The sequence below is a fragment of the Lepisma saccharinum genome, chromosome 16 (assembly GCF_977018435.1).
Source record: "Lepisma saccharinum chromosome 16, izLepSacc3.1, whole genome shotgun sequence".
NCBI lineage: Eukaryota > Metazoa > Arthropoda > Insecta > Zygentoma > Lepismatidae > Lepisma > Lepisma saccharinum.
In genome coordinates this window covers 60,154,750-60,176,440 of record NC_139244.1, presented here as the reverse complement: position 1 = coordinate 60,176,440, position 21,691 = coordinate 60,154,750, and the positions used below count along the sequence as shown (strand labels likewise).

At 37.6% G+C, this 21,691-nt stretch overlaps 1 protein-coding gene across 1 annotated transcript in view; it reads left to right on the top strand.

Annotated features, from left to right (window-relative positions):
- Window positions 1-21,691, top strand: part of LOC146000499 (SH3 domain-binding glutamic acid-rich protein homolog) — a 43,545-nt gene that overhangs the window by 9,504 nt on the left and 12,350 nt on the right. Inside the window, exons 2-4 of the mRNA XM_083138228.1 lie at window positions 7,508-7,690; window positions 13,519-13,680; window positions 16,013-16,053. Coding sequence (XP_082994354.1) covers window positions 7,508-7,690; window positions 13,519-13,680; window positions 16,013-16,053 — 386 coding nt within the window. The remainder of the gene's footprint in view (window positions 1-7,507; window positions 7,691-13,518; window positions 13,681-16,012; window positions 16,054-21,691) is intronic.

Here is a 21,691-nt window from a genome sequence, read left to right as displayed (position 1 = left end):
CTAAAATCCTTACCTTAAAATTAATAAAGCGGTATGGAAAATAACTTTCCCAAAATAACTTTCAAGATATCAAACTCTCACAAAGAGGCGTAAGCCATGTGACTTACAATTTGAAACAGTAGTTTAAAAACACCATGAAGGTAAATTTCAGATATTTGCCAGAAAATGCGCTAAAATGAAAATGTGAATTTTGGGAAAAATAACACCGTATAGTAAAAAATAAAAAAAATAAGAAAATAGCTACACCAATTTGAAAAAAAAAACCAAATTATCAAGGTCCCTACCGATTAGGCATAAATAAAACAAGAATATCAGTTGTAATTTATTGCATTAGTAACAGTGAGTCCTTACCTAATTTCCGGCATAATCACAACCGTTGTTCTGGCATGTGTCGTAGCAAGGCACTAAATTTTCTATGCCCATGGTATATGTGTCTGACAGCAAAGACTGGAATTATCTCTACCGCAATGTAGCTGTCAAATCCTTGCCCTGCCAGAAACCTCTTCAGTTAAACAAGGAGATGAAAGTCTGTACATTCAAGGCCAGGGCTGTACAGGGAGTGGTCCAAGATCTCTCACCTGAAGTGATGCAAAGGGCCCGCGTGTACTCAGCTGTATGGGGCTGTGCACATTCGATTGGCCTTCCGTGAATTGTGTGTACCATCGTCTGACCATACTATCACTCACGACGTCCGGTCTGCACAACTCACACGATTGCTGATGACTCTGTGCCAAATTCTGAGCGTGCAATGTAAGCTACATTGCAGTCGGTGGGAGACTTTATGAGAGCTGCAATCTTTAACCTAGAACTGTCCTAAACCGGCTGCATTGCAACTGTACCAGATTACAGCTACATGCCACTTCTTCCTGCCTGCATGTGTGTGTGTTGCTCTCCGACCACTAGTGCTGCGTATAGGCACCATGACCAGGATGCCCCTCGTATATGAACTTTCAGAAGCTTTTATTATTAGAGTGTTCCTGTTTTAATGTGTTGGTTAGCTAAATCAGGTACCTATACAATGCAATTCTATAAATTCCTTGCATTAAATTTCTAATACTTACATACGCTTTTCGTCAGCATTAATGGTATAACTGCATGTTGTCAGTTTCACAGCACTTGGATATACTGTATTGAAGCAGAATCCCATTGATAATGTAAGGAAATATGACACTTTCTTTTGTTTCGATTCAGTTGTTACACTTATATGCAAGAGTGAAGTTGTATGCTTTACAGAGAAGAGAGAAGTAGCTTTATGCATTGAAAAATGTGTCCGCACTCATAGTTTTTGCAAGCAGAGGGTTCCAAACCTCAGTGGAAATATCAACATATAATACCGAGAATGTATAAGGAGACTGATAAATTACAAATTGTATTTCTTAATCAATCACTCTTCACTCTTATGTCATTTAGTCATAACTTTAAAAATAATCAAGTATTTTATTTTAAACTTACTGCATATGACAATATTCCATAATCCTTCCTTAGCTTGTGAATCGTAATAATTTTCCAAATTCACTATTTTGCAGTTTGAATTCAAATCATAGAGAATGGAGAAATTAAGTCCATTTCATAGAAGATAATATTGGTACTTAACAAAACCATACGTGGATCTGTATGAGTTTATTATTTCCATTTGCAAAAACATCGATTTAGTTTAGTTTGTAATTGTCAGGGAAAAATGTAAATTTTGTCCTGGAAAACCTGGAAAAGTCAGGGAATTTCATTTCTGCTTGTTTGTAGCCACCCTGAATACGTCAAGTAGTTCTCAAGTAAGGCCTCCTCGATTGCGCAGTGGTAACGTCGTCACCTTGTAATCAAGGGGTCCCGGGTTCGATACCTGGTGGAGGCACAGAGTGGTTCGGATTCCACTTTAAACTGTAGGTCCAGCCCCGATTAGCCTTACTGTGCATAAAGTGGACTTAAAACACCAACTCAAGTTCTCAAGTAATTGTAACGTGAAGTTGACGCTTGAAACAAACATTCTCACAATTTAATTTGTGTGTCGTAACATACATATCCCCTTTTGACGCCATTCATGTATCATAACAAACATGTTAGTGTTCTGCATACTAAGCGTTGTGCTTAGGAAAGTTGTTACATTCCAACAACTGTGTGTTACAATAAAATATGTAGTTTGTACATAAGTAAGCTCTGACAAATTATCTAAAAAATATGAAGTTTGTACATAAGTAAGCTGTGATAAATTATCTAAAAGGTTCTGATACATCTTTCAGAGTTAACAAATAACTGTTAATTAAAAAGTATAATTTTTAAACATTCTGTCATCAGTTACATACATAAATGTTAGTACATTAACATCTTTCTAAATTTTAAGTGGCATTCATTTATTTACGTCATAATTTTTAGTACATTTGGGACAATCAACTCTTCTCTTTTGGTCATGACAAATCTTTGTTGTCAACTTTTAAACTTACAGCTTATACATTTTTTTCCTTCAAATTGATTTATCAAATAAAGCAAGGGCATAACAAAGTGCACTAATTAACAAGATGTTTCTGATAGTGTACGTACGTCAGAACTGTTGCTGAGAAAATAGTATTTTCAGACTCTGAAAAGGCCAGGATGATACTTATCTGTGTCGAGTGTAGGAGAAATGCAGCACATGCGTGCGGGCTGTATGCGCGACGGCATTTGCGCTTGGCTCTGCTGGCAGGTGTAGTGGAGGATGTGCCTTCATGCTCAACTTCAGGTTACAATTACTTGAGAACTACTTGATATATCACAATGTAACAAACACCATTTTTAAAGATTTTTCTGTACTTTCAAATGAGCTGAAAATGAAATGGGGTTTCCTTAAAAAAAACTAAGTTTGTGTTTGAAATTGTACTTCCTTACGTAGTTGAATGTATTGTGTCCACTAATTTCATGAGCCCCCCTAATACCTATATATCTGTGAAAGCAGTTTTTCAATATTTATTGTTGTTCACGAAATATTTCCGGTGGTACTTTCAGGTACAGTGGGATCCATGAGTATTACCGTGCAAATCGTCCATCACCATGTTCGAGCACTTTATTTGATCCAATATGAGCTTCAATAATTAAAGGAAAACTCAAAGCAAGCTGTTGACAAATTCTGATACAACAAACATAAAAATCCATGGCTTAAAAACACACAGGATGTAAGAGAAAAATTAATGAAAACAGACATGGACAATTTGTGCGGTAATACTTATGGATCCCACTGTACCCCACCTGGTATATACATACATACATATAATAATAATAATAATAAATGTTGCAGTTTCTTACGTAGTTACACTTAAACAATTTACAAATTCGACTTACGTAAAATTCAAGTTACGTAAAGGCTTATGGAACGCATTGCTTACGTAACTTGGGGGGGGGGGGTTACTGTATGTTTTTCCAGTGGGAGGGTGAGGTGATTGACAACTCACAGATGATAGATAATCAAATCTCAGTTACAGCATACAAATGTCACAAGCAATTTTTTTTGGGTGCTATAGGCAACATTTGGGTTTGAGAAAACAAATTAATTTTGAAACTTAACTGTACTGACAGTGTAACCAGATGTAAATTTTTGCACAAATGCAACACTAAGCAAGTGGAGAAAAATCTATGAAAGATGCTGAAGTTTTATATATTTTCTGTGGATGGTACATATAAGATGCATAGGTACACTTCACCCTCTGGGCCCCATCGAGAAAGTGAAATTTTTGCATGCTATTTGAAGATTATGTTTTTTATGAAATCTTTCAATTGTTTTTAGCTCGCAGACGTGTTATTGTGAAATAGTGTGTGTTTGTTGCCTTAGCATGAAGCAGAACAGCCAGAATGCTTTGCGTAAGTGAATATAGCCCCTAACACAACATTCCAGAACAGCAGGCTACTGTTTTGTAAATGTATTATAAAATAATGGAAATCAAACACGAAGGACGGAGAACTTGTGGAACCAAATAGAAGTGAAATTATCGTTGGGACTGTTAGGTTTGGTGCTCATAGCAATTTTTGATGTTTTTCTTCAGTTAGGAGCTGCTTGATGGTGTGCTCTTTGTCATGGCTTTAGCTATTTAAGTGCAACAACCAGTTTTTACTACTAATAAATAGCAAAAGATTGCATTTTTTTTTTTTACTTATGTGGGCCATACTTTGGTATCTCCGTTATTTCTGTTTTCCATGTGCCGGAATCAATTTTATATTACGTAAAACATTGAAATCTGTCAAATAGATAAAAATCAATGTAATTCTTGGGTCAACGACTCCGATTTATCTCATACATCTCACATATCTGAAAGAAATATAATTGAATTATGTAAATTCTTCAACCTCATTACATAAAAAAAAGTTAATGAAAATAGCGATGCACACTTCACCAGGCAATATTTATGCATGCCACTTAATTGTGTAAATGCCCGTATTGTGGAAGGTGTGTGAACAGCATGCAGTGAGAACTACTGACAATATTTAACAAATAAATCCTACAGATTTACAGGTATCACACATGTTTCTGCCCTCATAATCTACTTTACAACGTGCGTTTTACCTATTCTTGAATATGGTTCATGTATTTGGTATTGTGGAACCACAAGCAAAGAAACCTGCGCAGACCCGTGACTCCCGCATGGAGAGGAGGGGGAGAGTGGACCATGCTTCCTTATGGGCCGAGCTGAACGGAAGAAGGGAAAGCTGCGTGGGGACTTTTCGTCCAAGGTTTTTTCCCCTTGTGGTGTGTCTATAATGTCCTGTGAAAGCAATGTAAAGAGAACAGACAAAGTAATAATTTTTTTCCTTGAAATAGTCAAACATAGATGTCCAGCCCTTGCAAACCTGTCCAAACATGAAATTCTATCCACTCTGCAAATTAATGATCTTCCTCTTCTCCGCCGAGTGTCAGGTATGAAATTTCTTTTCAGAATCGTGAAGGGACAAATTTTCACTAACAAACTCTTGCCAATTCTTCACATCTGGATCCTACATATCAGCAGCAAATGCAACAACTTCTTACACGTTAAATCTTCAAAACTATCCTTAGAACAAAGATCACTTATGTATAGGCTACAAACCATGTACAATCCATTAAATGATCCAGGGTGCCTACTCACCGGGAATTGTGCGTGAATTATTGACTCCGGGAATTATGCGTAAATTTTACTCAAATTTTTTCCATGGAACTTTTTGTTAATCCAAATCTCCTTGAATTTATACATATTGATTAATGCCCTGTGGCAAGTTTTTCAGTTTATCTTTCATTTTTATCAGGGAAGAAAAAGAAAAGGCTGTGGAAAATAAAACAGACTTCTCTCAATCCTTCTGCTTTGTTTAGTGTTCTTTTTCTACCTTGAAGTTGATTAAGTAAATTTGAAATTCTTATACAATTAACAATTTTTCATAGATTACTTATCTCGTAACATTTGTGACTTGTGTTTGTAGATGTATTTCTAGTCTGAGTATGCAAAATGGCAAATGTAAACTCCACACCTAATATCAGTGCTCGAAAAATTGTCTTCAAAGCTAGGCGCCAGCTCTGAAAATCAGGCGCCAGGAAACCACCTACTAGCAAATTGTGCATTCTCAGTATGTTTCAAAAGTCGCACAATCGAAACTTTGAAAATTTATATCATAAAAATCGTAAGAGATATATACACCGGGTTTTTTGCACTAAACTAATCCTGTAGGCTATCACTGGGCTCATAAATTTATGCTAGCATTTATCTAAATAAAAGCAATTACATTATTAAAAAAAAACATGTTAATTTGCTGAAAACATCTGAGGACTGATTTTTAACAATAAATACCAACTCTTAAACAATTTGTGGGATCATTTGTTGGTGTTTGGTTGTAAAACAGTTGCTTTGTGAGGTACAGCAGAAGCTGGGCATTTTTATTGGAAAACCTCTTGCACATGAGTGTAAGAATTAGTAGTAAAATACTCTTCAGCAAAGCACACACACTGCTCCAATGAATACGCCATGCTGAATCAATTTAAAAAAACAGGCACAGTAGCGTCGAAAGTGAGCGAAGAGAATTCAATGTAACCAGGGGCAGCCTAGGATTCTTTCAAGAGTCCAATTTCGGCACAAAATCTTGATTTACGATTTTTCACGTAAATGTATAGCCAATACTTAGACACATGTTGCATGCGACTGTTGACAATATTTCAACCTGATAGTGTTGCCATATATGGATATATGTCCCAAAACGGCACTTTTCACTCAACCCATAAAATCGCCAGTCAAAAATTCATCAAATGTTGCACATAACCAATATTTATTTATTTACTAAGAGTTTCAGATACAGTGTTGTTTGGCCATTTTACGCTGAAACAACAAAGTAGAAACAAAGATAACAAAAGATAAAAACAATAACAAGATGGGATAGATTGTCGCAAATGACAGACTGACGTCTAATTATGACCCTTCGATAACTTCTTACATATTTTTCTTACTCAGAAGTTCATTTCTGGAAAAAAATTGAACGTTGCTTTTCGTCAGTTATTAATTTATATAATTTTCTGTACGGAGTGAACTGATAAGTTTAAGCATTGAAAAATATCTCAATGGATGAGGCTTTATAATGCAGAAAACCTGGTGTAAATATCTCTTACAGTTTTCATGATATACATTTCCAAAGTTTGGGTTGTTCAACTTTTGAAACACACTGTATAAGATGCTGAGCATCACGGTATTCGAAACATCGCTAAATCATTTGAGAAAGCAGGAAATGGCATGTTGGGGGACAAAGGGCAAGAAAGTGTTACAGAATTCTATGGAATGTTCACAATGTTGATAAAAGAAATACCATTTACTAACTTACTCTCTACTGCAATTTGAACTTAGAATCATCAACATTTCGTACATATTATAGCAAAAGATCACTGTCGCCAGGCTGAAATTTTTAGTCGCCATGGCGACCTGCTGACTGGGATTTTTCGAGCCCTGCCTAATATTAAATATATATATACTGTTCAGTTGAATTTGAATTTTTTAATACATCGCACAGATCCTTTATATTGTTAATATATTTGTGTGTGTCAGGGGGGGGGGGGGTGAGAGGCGGTAATACGTAAGGTTGAGATAGAGAAAAGATCTGCTTGTACCCTTGAATTTTTGGAAAGTACGCCTTAAAAACCGGGAATTATTCGTGAATTTTATCATGGTCCTAGAGTGGCCACCATGTGATCATCCAGGCTTCCGTCTATCCAAGCAGGCTTTCAGAATGGCGTGTATCGAGCACTCATGAGTGCCCCTTCATCGATTTCATCATATCAACATTCGTCTTTGCAATTTGCCAAAAGTGGTTGAAAGACGAAGTAAACTAAATCAAATCAAATTTATGACTGATTTTTGGGGACATTTAGTCGAAACACTGCATGGATAGAATAGGTGTATTTATTTTCTGTGTAGCTTAATTATAGTGTAAAAATAGGGGAGAGAAATAGCATGAATGTAAGATGAAAGTAGTTTTAACTAAATTGAGTGTACAACATGATAAATGAACAAATCTGAGAGAGTTGTTTGTTGTTTTTCAGGTCAAGAAACACCAGCAGAGGGTGATGATGATCCTAGAGAGCAAGAATATTCCATACGATGTGATTGATATCACAGAACCTGGTAAAGAACCTGAGAAAGAATTTATGCAAACCAAGAGTAATGCCAAAAATGCAAAATATCCTCTACTACCCCAGATATTCAATGATGAGACATACTGTGGTGTAAGTATAGTCAATTTTAGCTTAACTATAAATTTGTAATATTTGTGAACTTAACCTTTACAAAGAATTGTTGTGAAATGTGAAAATCGTGGTTTGGAAATCATTCTGAGAAAATAAATTCTGTTGTGCCAAATATTCCAGAAGATTGATAAATGACTGAGGTGATGGATTCATTGTTTATTAATTTATGAACGTAGCCCATAACTAAGGTTTTTTAGAACAGTATATTTTCTTTACTCTTGTTTTAGAGACCTCTAGTCCTAATTTAAGACTTTTTTTTTTTTTGTTTCATCACCTTTTGAATGGCATATTATAACTTAAATAAGAAGCAAATGACAGTTTATACATGTGGCATAATAAGAAAAGCACTTTTTTGTAGTCTTGTCTTCAAGAATATCAAAACTTAAATGTTAGGTTAGATTAAATTAGGTGTTATCTTTATTGAGCAGGCATGCTTTATCCTCTAAAGCCACTTTAACAATCAACCTCTATCACAGATGCATGACATTTAACATAATCTGATACAGATAAAAAAAATATCTTGCATGCAATATTTTATTGATAAACATAAGTAAGTGATAGTATATTTTATTGATAAACATAAGTAAGTGATAGTGTTGTCTACTGTTAATATTTCCACATTCATTCCTTTCCCTCATGTTTTTTCTGGGTCTTATGCGATAGATAAAATTAATAAATTCAAGTCTGTATCTTTGGAAGTATTGCAAAGTTCCCTGGCTAAGAAACTCTATACTCCCACAGTCATGTTATAACAATATGAATGCTTTGTCGTAGAAAGTCACTATCACATATTAATCCTAAATTAGTAGATTTTGTTACATTTATTATTAGGTGCATTACCGGTAAATAGATGTTTGGTACTTCCTGGAAAGTAGTTCTAGTATATACCAGGATGCGTCAAAAGTTCGTTCATTTTTGCACATGGACATTGAGACTGGAGAGACATCGGACTTATTCAGCAAAGTATAGGCCATTCTGTTGTATGGTCATCTGCCAACATTTCGTGAGAGTCACAATCTCACGACGATACCATTCAGCTAGTTTTGAGCCCAAGAACACGTGCACACCTGTTTCCACAGCATCCAATGTGTCCTTGCAGGAAATGCACGAGAGAGCGAAACAAATGGTAATCAGATAGTGCGAGATCAGAGCTGTACGGGGGATGAGGCAACACTTCAATTCCCTCCAAATACTGCAGTTACTGGGTAACAATTTGTGACTGGTGACATGGGGCGTTATTGACCTGCACCAAGGCTCTCTTTTGATGCATCAATGTTGGGTACTTCTGGAACATAGTATCATGGGCCCAGTGAAGTTGTACAGCGAAAAGGTTCCCATCGACAGCATGGCTGCGTGGTATGAGTTCCCAGAACAATGGGCCATTGTTATTACACCATACGCACAACATGATTTCTTTTCAAACTGTCCCCTTTGAACAAGTGACATTGCTTCTTGCAGTAACCACAACCACTGGTTACCACCGGCAGAATATCTTACAATCATCCACTTTTCGTCACCTGTGTCAATTCAATGCCAAAACCTGTTGCTCCGTGGATTTTGAAGAAATTTTTGACAAATTGAGACTAGACGTTCAGCCTGTTGTGGTGTCAACTTGTGGGGAACATGTTCAGGGTGTCGAGAGACAAAACCCATTTGGAGATGAGAGAGAACCACGATGCTTTGGGACAATTCAACCTGTCATGCCAGTTGCCGTGCACTGATGCTTGCATTGGCTGTCATGTGCTGTAGCATGGCAAGTGCATCTATGACACCCGGTCTCCCACATCGGGGCTTGTTTTCCATGCTCATGTCCCCAGATGAGAACCGCTTGAACCATTTCTGTGCTGTCCTAATGTTCACTGTGCCCTCACCTTCCACCACACAAATTTCCCTTGCAGCTTTCACCCCTTTTTTCCAATAATGTCGTGACAAGATACACACAGTCATTTTGTCAACCTCCATGACGGACCGCAGTAATTGCACTGTATCTTGTTGATGATGAGCATTGAAAAATGATGGACATCCATGTAGAGTGGAGTGTTCAAGGGCCTTGTTATTTAAACATTTGGTTTTATTAACAGCAAACAACATTTTGCACAATCCTTGATTTCACTTTACTGGACATGTTACCAATCATCAAAACAAAATATACCCTGACAACGTGCAAGTTGTCTTCTTCTTCATCTTAATATTAATATATGCACCTATCATTCCTCCACAGAGTACAAGAAATATTAAAATTGTATTATAAAAATAAGTATAAAAGACTTGTCACTGCATTATATAAGAATGTTTAACGTCTAAATACAGGCATGTACAATAAATTTACGAAATACATGCTTAAAAAAATGAAAATATGACCATAGGTAATCCATTGTAATAATCAGGTCGATTTCCTATATGCCTCTTGCATTGTTTCATGCACCACACTCAAAACTAAAATCCAAATTAATCCTCGGTTCTCTTGATGCATGGTTTGTCATCTTATATCTATGATCCTCTTTGCCAGTCACTTGATGTACAAATGCACCTAACCGTCGATAGACTTCAAATGGCATTACCAGAGAAAATTTACGCAAACCGCGTTGTATAATACGCAAACCACGTTACATGGTTTAATTATTACGCACCGCTTTACATTTTTGAATAATACGCAAACCGTGTTCAGTGATTTACTAATACACGAACCGCGTTAAGTGATTTACTAATATGCAAGCCACGTAGAACTGATGTATTTTCTGCAAACTGCATTAAAAGTTTATATCAACTGTAGTCTCTACAGCCAGTCTCTTTGGTAGTCCACCAAAACATTCAAGCTTCTATAGCTTGTGAATTATTATACTCTGATTCAAACAACACCATTCTGATGAACGTCACTCCGATTTCAGTACATTTATAATTGTGACATTATTCTGGATCAGTAGTGAGCTGTTAATGCCATTCTTCTTATCAATTTGAAAACAAACAATGTTCGACCTAACGACGATGTAATAATAGTTTATGTACTTATTTCATTCGTTAGTTAATGTCATCTTATCACAGAACACAAGAAATAGTAGAAAATCACAAATAATGTCCAACCTAATAAGTTTTGCCCTTGCACATTTAAGAGTAGCTTTGCCAATACTTGTAACGAATTGAACAAATAGTTAATGTTGTGTTGTTAATAAGGACCAAGTTGATGATTCATTGAGGAAAATTTCTTCACAACACAGACATATCACCGAATATTTCGATTAATAACCTTCGAAATTTCCGGGACAAATTCTCAGGTACATAACTCGCAATGAACTTTGTGACAATTCCTGTCTTCCAACCCATTTTTCGGTTGGTTCTTCTTGTAGTTATGAAGCAATGTTCTAATTGACAAACCTTTTCATATATCCAAATAAATTGTGTCATATCCTGACAGTTATGTCCGCTGAACCATGATTCCGAAACAATAAATTCCTTTCACGTGATGAGGTTAGTTTAATCCACACTTCCATATCTGGTTCAAGACTTGAATATCCTTGCTCAAACTATCATCCTTTTACCGACTGCGCCATAATGATGAGCATTGATTATAGATATCCATGGGCAGTGAAGTGTACAAGGGCTTCGGTATTTATGCACTTGGTTTTATTAACCACAAACATTTTACACAATCTGAGTCATCGCCATTCACCCTATTACCGACATGTTACCAAGCAACAAAACAGAATATATCCTGACAACAGACAACATGTAAGCTGTCGTCTTCTTCTTCTAAACATTCTAATATACATCTATCATTCTACCGACTGTGCCATAATGATGAGCGTTGAAAAATGATGATGGGCATCCTTGTAGAGTGAAGTGTACAAGGGCCTTGTTATTTAAGCATTTGGTTATATTAACTGAAAAAAACATTTTACACAATCCGTGCTTTCACGTTACCGACATGTTACCAATCAACAAAACAGAATATACCCTGACAACGTGCAACTTGTCTTCTTCTTCATCTTAACATTAATATATATATACCTATCAGTTGAAATGCATTGTACCTATGTGAATGTATGTACCAGGTGGCGTGCATGTAATGTGCCCACCGTAAGGTACTAGCTTGGCTTTCCAGGCTTTTTCTCCGGCTTCACTCTTTCCCACATGGAGAAACAAACAAACTTTTTGACTCAGCCTGGTAGAAGAATAATTTTGTATACATATAATGAACTAACTAACTCCCTAGCCTTCTTAAACCTGAAGGTTCATGGCTGCAGCAACACAGGCCTTCCATCTGTCCCTATCTTGAGCAAGTTCTATATACTCTTTTCCATCCCTATCGATTTCCCTTAGGTCCATCTCAACGTTGTCCCTCCATCTTCGTCTTGGCCTTCCTACAGGTCTCTTACCATCAGGTTTCCCAACAAGAATCCTGTAAACTCCTCTTTCCTCTCCCATTCGTGCCACATGGCCTGACCACCTAAGTCTTCTTGATTTAATTATTCTAATAATATCTGGACATGAATACAAATTATGTAGTTCTAAATTATGTAACCTTCTCCATTCACCTGTCTCCTCATCCCTTTTAGGTCCAAAGATTTTCCTAAGGGTCTTATTTTTAAATACTCTCAATTTATGTTCCTCTTTCAATGTAAGGGACCAAGTTTCACATCCATATAATACTACAGGCAAAATTACTGTTTTGTATATTTTAACTTTTAGTTTCTTAGATATTAAACGAGAAGACAAAAGTTTATGAAGAGAGAAGTAACATGCATTTCCTGAATTAAGCCTACTTTTTATTTCCTCTTTAATATAATTTTTATTTGTTAATATTACTCCCAAGTATTTGAATTTGGAAACTGGTTCAAACGAGTTGTTATCAATAATTAGATTTTGATTATTGCCTAACACTTGGTTTCGGCCTGTAAGCATATATTTAGTTTTTTTCTTTGTTAACTTCCAAACCTATCTCTTTAGCAGTTTTGAAAAATATTTTAGCATTATTCTTAATTGTATTCACATCATCCCCCAGTAAGTCTACATCATCTGCATATGCTAACAACTGAGTCACACCATTTAATTTTAGTCCTTCTTTAGTTTCTTTGACCTTCCTAACAGCATATTCTAAGGCAAAATTAAAGAGCAATGGAGATAATGCATCTCCTTGTTTTAACACATCATGAATTGTAAATTTGTCAGACATATTAATACCCACACGAATTTTACTTTCTGTTTCATATTATATGTATACATATAATGCCCATCAGAAATTTTGTGTTAACCAGTTCAAAATCTTGTCAAGATCTCCCTGAATAGTCTCTTGTCTTTATGAATATACAAATATCAGGGAGTCGTCGACACATAAATTGTAATTACAGTGGTATAATTGCTTTCAGAGATAACTGATATGACAATAAAAAATAATAGTGCCATTTGGATAACACCTTGTGGGGAGCGAATTCAATTTGAGGCCACCCCTAATATATTTCCTATGTTCAATTAAGAATTATTCAAGGCCATCCTCTGTGGCAGAGTGGTTAGCACAATATGCTACGATGCCAAGGGTCCTGGGTTCGAATCCCAACCTGGACATGGGTGTTCTTTGTGAAAGTCCCTTCATCAGTTTCATCATATCATCACTTATCCTCATTGCTGTGATTAACAAAAAGTGCCAGCAAAGCAACACTAACTGTAATTTAGTATTTAGGGTTATTTTGACAATAGTAACATAAGGAATTGATGCCTAATAGTGGCTAAGAGGTAATCGTCTTGAATTTACTCTGTTGTTATTCAAATGAATATTGAAATAAATTTGTTATTTCTCGTCTTATTATTTTTAGGATTATGAAGAGTTTGACCTTGCCAACGAAGTAGATGAACTGGACAAATTCTTAAAAATATCCACCAAAGGTAGCGTTTCTAAGGCAGAAGTAACGCTTGGAAACAAAGAGGATTCTAAACCTGTAGAAAATGGACAGTTGAATGGTTTATCCAGTAGGGAGGTTAGTTTTATTAATTAGTTTATTGTGGATAAGTACTTGAAAGTGGAACTTTTAAACAAACATTCAAGAAACTACCAGAAAAACTAGCTAGAATGGTGTTAAATATGTTCCTTCCTTTCACAGTGAAGAAATAAGACATTTAACACAGTGGAAGTTTAATTTCAATTTTAATGAAGTACAGTAGAGCGTCGATTATCCGAAGTAATTGGGGGACATGGGTGTTCGGAAAACTGGTTTGTTCGGATAATCGAACTGTACATGTTTATTTGCCAAAAAGAAGTACTGTACAGTAAATTTATTCATAAAAACAGGCATCTCTTTAAGTATGTATTACAAAGTAACGTACAAAGGCAACTTTAGTAGGAATATATAGTATGTGGTACAGTTTATTAAACAAAAATATGTACATATTACATACGCATTTTGCATGAACAATACACACAGTACACAAAATTAACGTTTAAAAAAATCCTTTATTTTGGTCTGTCTAAGCAAGCCTACACGCTTACGAGCAGCTAAGTCACGTACTTTTTTCATTACAGATATCTGAAAGTGAGCGAGTACACAGTTCGGTTAAGTGGTCGTTCGGTTGACCGACGTTCGGATAATCGACGCTCTACTGTACATGTTTTAATGTGTACTAAATTAAACTTACAAACATGATGGGGAAGTGCGTATTACTCACTATTGAATACAAAATAAATACGTAAAATAGTATTAAAACTTTTCAAACTTATGTGAGTGACTATATGTTAATCCGGACGACATTTTGAAGGTAAATACTTCCTCCTTCTTCAGGTCTAACTAGATATCTAGACACCAGACATTCCCAATTCAGTAAAAACAAAGTCTAGGTCACTTTCTTTTTCTTTTTAAGGGTGATAAAGTTCTACGGCAGATACGTTGATGATATTCTCATTATCGGGAAAGAAAGCGATCTAGACCTTGTTTTTACTGAATTGGGAAAACAAGAGAAAAGGATCAATTTCACTAGGGAAGACCTAATCAACAATAAGATAAATTTTCTAGATTTGAGCATAAGAAAAAATGATACCGGAATAATGACCGGTGTATTTCATAAACCACTGTACCTTAACAAGAGTTCTGAACACTCGTGTAGGGTAAAATATAATGTTTACCTTAATTTCTACATCAGGGTGGAGAGATTGTGTAATGACAGTAATGAGGAGGAGAAATAAATGGCTTGGATAAGTCTAGTTGGTTTAAAGAATGGGTATACGACCTTGGAGATGGATAGGACTGCAAGGAAAGCGAGGAGAATTGTAGGGAAGGAACTGGTAAATATTGCTGATAGTGACGCTAATAAGGAGGAACAGGATAGGGGGACATGCTTTGTCGATATTCCCTGCTATAAAGGAATTTCTGAAAGAATAGAAAAAACAATGGAAGGATACGTGAAATGTGGAATGAAAGCCCCTCGTAGCATTGAAAAATGTTTTACGGAATATAAGAAATGTGGAAGGGGGAACAAGGAAGACCCTGAGGAACAGAAAGGTGTCTACAAAATTGTATGCGAATGCGGGAGGGAATATGTAGGACAAACGGGAAGGAGCATGCGAATCCGATGGGATGAGCATGATAAAGATATCAGAGAACGGGTTCCGAAAACCTGTGTCTCGGAACACGTTATTGAGAGCAAGCATAAAATTATAAAAAGGGAAGTTATTAGAAAAAGTAGTAATAAATTGAATTTGGAAGAGGGGTGGATACATTTCCTTAGAAAATGGGATAATGCCGGTAAAAATTACGCCAAGTTGGGTTTTCATATCACCGCCAAAGTTTTGAGAGTTGTAGGGGAAGAACGCGAATTCTCATTGAATTGGTGACGTTGCTGTTGAGGGGAATAAGTCCTGGGTCGGAGGAGGTAATCTCCAACTCTACGCATGTAGACAATTACCCATGCGCTTCACTTTACTGCTAGACGGGAGTTCCTCGGCTGCCATGTGGGTTTTTAGACTTTTAGTTTTGAATATGAGTACTTTTGAGAATGTTTCACCTGGATAGGGATTTTTACGATTTTAATAACCAGGATTTTTAAGTGATTTTTACTGATTCCTTTAACCATATTCCTATTTAACACTATTTCACGTGACACCATATTCAGTGTCTAGATATCTAGGTAGACCTGAAGAAGGAGGAAGTATTTACCTTCGAAACGTCTTCCGGATTAACATATACTCACTCACGTAAGTTTGAAAAGTTTTAATACTATTTTACGTATTTATTTTGTATGAAACTTACTTTTGATTTTTATAAATAATGTGTACTATATCTTTGTTTTATTTTTCTGATGGTGTACTTTTGTTTTTAGGTATCTGCAGAGAAAGAATCAGAGCCAAAACAACCTGAAAGGTAAGATATTTCACTTTTTGAAAATTCTGTTATACAATGCAATCCAGTGAGGTGTAGATCGCCACGTTAGTGTTTGCGCTATTGGCAAGTGGGGCACTCATGACTGTTTGTTGGCATCGTAGAAGGTCAATGATGCAAACGCACAACAGTTTCCATACTTATTTTAAAAAGTGATTTACGTACAAGGGGTTCAAACTAGTCTCCTTCGATGCACACACATTTTTGATACATCTTTGTTAAGACATCCACCAAGTAACCTGGTATGGGGGCTTGAAACTGCTTTTTACGGAGGTCCTGAAAGTAGACACAAGACCGTGAAGTAATAGGATGACTCTTACGTATTGTGTATTTTCTGGTGTATTCAACCGCAAAGTATGCTATGGCTCAGCAAATGTTTTCTACTGCACAGAGTGTATTTATTTATGATTCATGGCATGATGCTAAGCACAGGGGAGCACCTTACCTTTACCTTTATCATGTGTGTTGACTCAATCTGCACTCGAAGTTCAAAGGCGATTTGAAACTAGATTCCTGGGTGTAAAAGTTCCATGCGATTTTTATCTCTGGGGTAGATTAAAAAATGCTGCATACAATTCAAATCCACACACTCTGGAAGAACTGAAATGTAACATCCACCAAGAAATGAGCAACATTAATAAACTGGGAACTGCAGCGAGTTATGGGTTCATCAATAGGCATCAAAAATGTGTGGACAACGCAGGCAGCCAGTTTCAGCCTTCTTTCACAAATTGGCAAGTCAAAAAAAATCACTCTTTTAAAGTACACTGGTGTATGAATTTCTCCAAAACTAATGGACAGAATGTTATGCAAATTGGAGTACAGAGTAATATCCTACAGCAATACACACCATACAACAGTGAACCTACGTATTAACACATGACTGTGAGTAATGCCCATGAGAGCAGGAATGTCCAACACTGCCGTGAGGCAAATGGGGGTATGGTGACCTCTAACAGACACACAGGTGACACAGTGAGTTGGCATACACTGTTCACGAAACTGGTGAGAAGGGCCTGTGGCAGCCACACCCACACCTGCTCCAAAGCAGATCGAAGCTCATGGATGGGATGGTCCTCTGAGGTGGTCGGCGACCTGCAATGGCCCTCCCAAGCACATCCCAGACATGTTCAATTGGGTTCAGATCTGGAGATCGAGCTGACCAATCCTTCCACCGAATATTCTCACTTTCCAGAAAATCGCCAACTAGGAGAGCCTTATGTGGACAGGCATTGCCGTCCATGAAAATGAATTAATGGCCAACTGCATCTCTGAAAAGTTCCACGTAGGGCTCCAAGATCTCCTCTCAATACCTCTGCACAGTCAAGGTGCCTCTGTCAAACACATGGAGTGTTGTGCGGCCAACCAACATGATGCCGACCCATACCATGACACTTCTGCCACCATAATGATCATTATTCCTGATGTTTGTGGCATTGGTGGCAGATCAAGGTCCGTCCTGAATCACAATTTGTCAGCGAAGAAGACGTGGGCCCACTGACATTGGGTCCATGGCTGATGTTCTCTGCACCAAGCCAGATGTGCTCTCCTGTGTGGCAGGGGTGAGCAGGATGCAAACAGTGGATCGTCTGGCATACAACCCTCGCTCATGGAGTCTTCGGTAAACAGTAACCCTGGAAACGGAGGTCCCAGTGGCAGCACAGAGCTCCCGAGTGAGCTGTGTGGCTGTTGCCGTTCTCTGGTGCTTGGTGGACAGTGCCAAATACCGATCCTCATTGGCCGTCATGACTTTTGGATGCCCTTGCCCAGGCCATCGGGATATGGATCTGGTCTTCTGAAATTGTTTCCACAAATAGCAGACTACACTAGGCTTTACATTGAACTCATGTGCAACCTGAACTTGAGATTGCCCTGCATCTAATTGGCCAACGATTCTCCAACTCATGCTGTCCTCTAAATATTCATGGGTATTCATTCTACCGCACTGCTTCTCCACCGGTACCAAATTTGACCACTACCGCTCTGCTTCTTGCCGATGTGTACGAATGAAATTTGAACGACGTATGTGCGGAACACCACTCGACCACTTGTTCTCCCTACTGCTGTCGCAGCGCCACCTCCACGCCTGCGTACCATGCCGTAGTCGACACCAGCGCTGGTGCATGCTTTGGTGATCTCAGACTTTCCAGTTTTGGGATATACTCGCAAACCGGTGTTTATTCTCTTAATTTTGTACACCAGTGTAGTTATGCAGACTTGCATGCTTGATTCACGGACAGTCTACAGTGCCGACATACGGCCTTGAGTGCCTCGCTTGCTGATAGCACAAACACTGGTGTGGTGTACACTCCAATGGATCTCTGCACAATCATTATTTAGAAGATCAAATTGTAGTATTTCAGGTGCTATGTAGTGTCTAGTTTGGCTATGAAAATTATGTAAATTCAATCTAAAAGATCAGAAAATGCTCAAGGGATCAAGAAGTGTAAATGCTCACAAAAATAAACACCAGAACACATCTACAGCTTTAGAGAGATGACTGTGACACAAAATTTCACACTAAGGATACTTTTAAAGGAACAATTGCATTCTGATGTATTAAAAATTCTAAATTTGTGGAATGTTTATTTTACTTCAGTTTTCTGTCACTGTTGGCTAATCACAAAGATGAGGATGAGTGGTGATATGATGAAGAGACGCTCACAAAGAACACACATGCCCAGGCTGGGTTTCTACCCCAGGACCCCTGGCATCGAAGCATGCTGTGCTAACCACTCCAACGCCGAGACTGGCTGAAAAAATAATAATGTAAATTCGTGATATAACTGTTAAATAAAATGACCACAACAGCTTTCAGCATTATGAAAATGCTATCTTGGTTGCTTATAATGTGTATCTAATGTTTAAGAAAAAGTAACAGCTACAGAAATTTTATAAGTGCACTAATTCACTGATTAAAATACATGTCCCATGGACCTAATTGAGAACAATGGAAAACTCATTTATTTTAATAAGCATTAACACACAGAGTTGGTTCTCGCTGTTTTTGTGTACAGTGGAACCTCTATTTTACATTTTTCAGGTGACCAAGCTGAAAAATCTTAATATGAAGTGGGGGGGGGATATGTAAATGTGAGGAAAGTTTTTAACATTTTTCCATGTTGCGACCATCAAGATTGAATGTATGATGTGGGAAAATGTAAAACATGAAATTGGGGTTCCACTGTATACACTACAGGGCAAACAGTGTAACTACTGCCTTCCTGTCAAAGAGCAGACGACACCAGGTGGCTGTGTCAGAAATACCCAACCATATTGGCGAACCGGCCACTATCGTTGCCAAAGCTCATCACATCCCTGTTGAAAGGGTCAGTGGTCTCTAAATTTCATGGCTTTCTCCCGTACTCTCTCTGGGTGGCTCAAAATACTGTGCGTCCATTTCGATCTGCAGCCGAGAGATCGGGAGAAGCGTGGCGGGTGGCACTGACGGAGATGCCGACATTTGCGGCCTGAAATGCCCGCTTATTTTTATGGACATATGCAGACATTTATATAAATATTGCAAAACGAGCACTAACCTGTGTTATAAGAGTATGGTTTTAATTTTAGTAGCTTAGTGACTGTATGTGCCGATGATTTTGACACGCCCACCTCTTGTGAAACACGGCGTAGAGGTTTGTTTGGAGAACGTTCTAACGCTGCACCAATATCATCGAGTTTTGCTTCGGTTAGAATCCGTCGTTTTTGCTTAGGTGTTTTAAAATTTAACGATACAGTTTCTCGTAATTTAAGGACAAGATGTCTAACCGTATCTCTGTGTGGAGTTGAAACGCATGGGAATTTATGTACAAATTACCTACACACGTCTCGACACGAGTTTGTTTTCACGTAGGTACGTGTCATACATAAAAAAATCTTTGTTCTAACGTGAATCTTGCGGCTGGCATTCCAATCGTCTCACTGACACGTCACACATACACACTACAATAACACAAACAAGTAACTGCAAGTAACCAAGAATAACACTCTTGCGCACAGTACGAAATTAACACGCTCTTGGTTTACATTGCTCGCCACTATATTTACAACTCTGTCTTCATCTAGTCGCGAAGGAACAAAAAACTCGAGCTCGGAGATTTCGGATTGCAAGGAAGCTCACGAACACTATTGACTTTTAACGGTTTCTTCTACAGCGTAATCTTGATACAGTGTTGCACATTCAAAACCTCCAAACGATCCCCATCGGTACAAAACTCTTTCAAGGATATAAACTTAAGCAGGACATTACTGGTCAAAACTATGATTAAAATGTTTTATTATCTGTGGCTCTTAACATCGTTTCTAAAGCGTATTTTTTTGTGTATATAAGAGCAGAACTTGGATGAATTACAGAAGAACTTTTGCATGTTATAACACAGGTTAGTGATCGTTTTGCAATATTTATATAAATGTCTGCATATGTCTATAAAAATAAGCGGGCATTACAGGCCGCAAATGTCGGTATCTCCGTCAGCGCCGCCCGCCACGCTTCTCCCGATCTCTCGGCTGCAGATCGAAATGAACGCACGGTAGAATACATATGCGACATGGTAGGTTTGTTTGTAACAATGTGTATTGTGGTGTTAGTGTTTGTGGGTCTTCCGTGAAAGAACTTTACATCCACATGGAAGTGAGATGGTTGTGAATGTTCAAATGGAAATAGAAAAAGCACCGTGCGAAGAATTCTTGCAATGTGCAGTTTGCTTCTGCTGTGCAGCAGACGACATGAACGTATCAGCAGCTCCATCCACATTACTCTGCACGGAGTGGCGAGAAGGCAGTAGAGTTATAATTTGTGCTTTATACTTTTGCAGTGCCTTACATGGTTGAGTTGTCCACGGTGCAGTGGCCTGCATTCTGGGCAGCGAGAGCATGTCTGCCGGCAAACTGGATGCAAAATTCATGTGACTGGAACCACTAGTTATGTAATGAAATAAGCTTGTACTATTACATTGACAGTTACAATTAAAGTGAGCACGTACCTTGTTGCAAGAGGTGTTGGAAATGTCGTCCTCCTGCTTCCACACATTTACGGAACCTTTTTGGTGAATTTTCACTAATACGTATCAGTTCTTCTTCTGAAATTGCTTGAATTTCTCTCCTGGTATTTTCTTCCAATTCTTGTAATGTATGGCTTCAGGTTTAAAAGCTTGTTAGTTTATCACGCAGACTACATGGAAATGTCTGTTTCTTGTGCAATTGTGCCTGAGGGAATTTTGTAGTGTGTGTTCCAATCATGCTCGAAAGTTTCCCTAAATTTGTCCGCAAGTTTTCGAACACTGTTTCTGTGTGGTACAAGAACATCTGGGAATTCTGATGCAAAATGCCTTCTAACTTCCTTCCCTATAAGAATTCATAATGACGTAAGAGTTGTACATAAAAATTTGTTGTTTTAAGTTGTACGTATAGTGTGGCATTATTAGACTGCAGAAAAGCACCAGCAATGCGTAAAATTAAAAAAAAAAAAAAAAAAAAAACAATCTAAAACACTTGTTAACACCTTAACACTTCACAAACATGTGCAAACTGGACATCAGCTATCTGGATACCAAAGCACTGATAACACCATTAAGCCTTGTTTCCATGATATGAAAAACTCAGTATGCTGACCAAGGCAGAA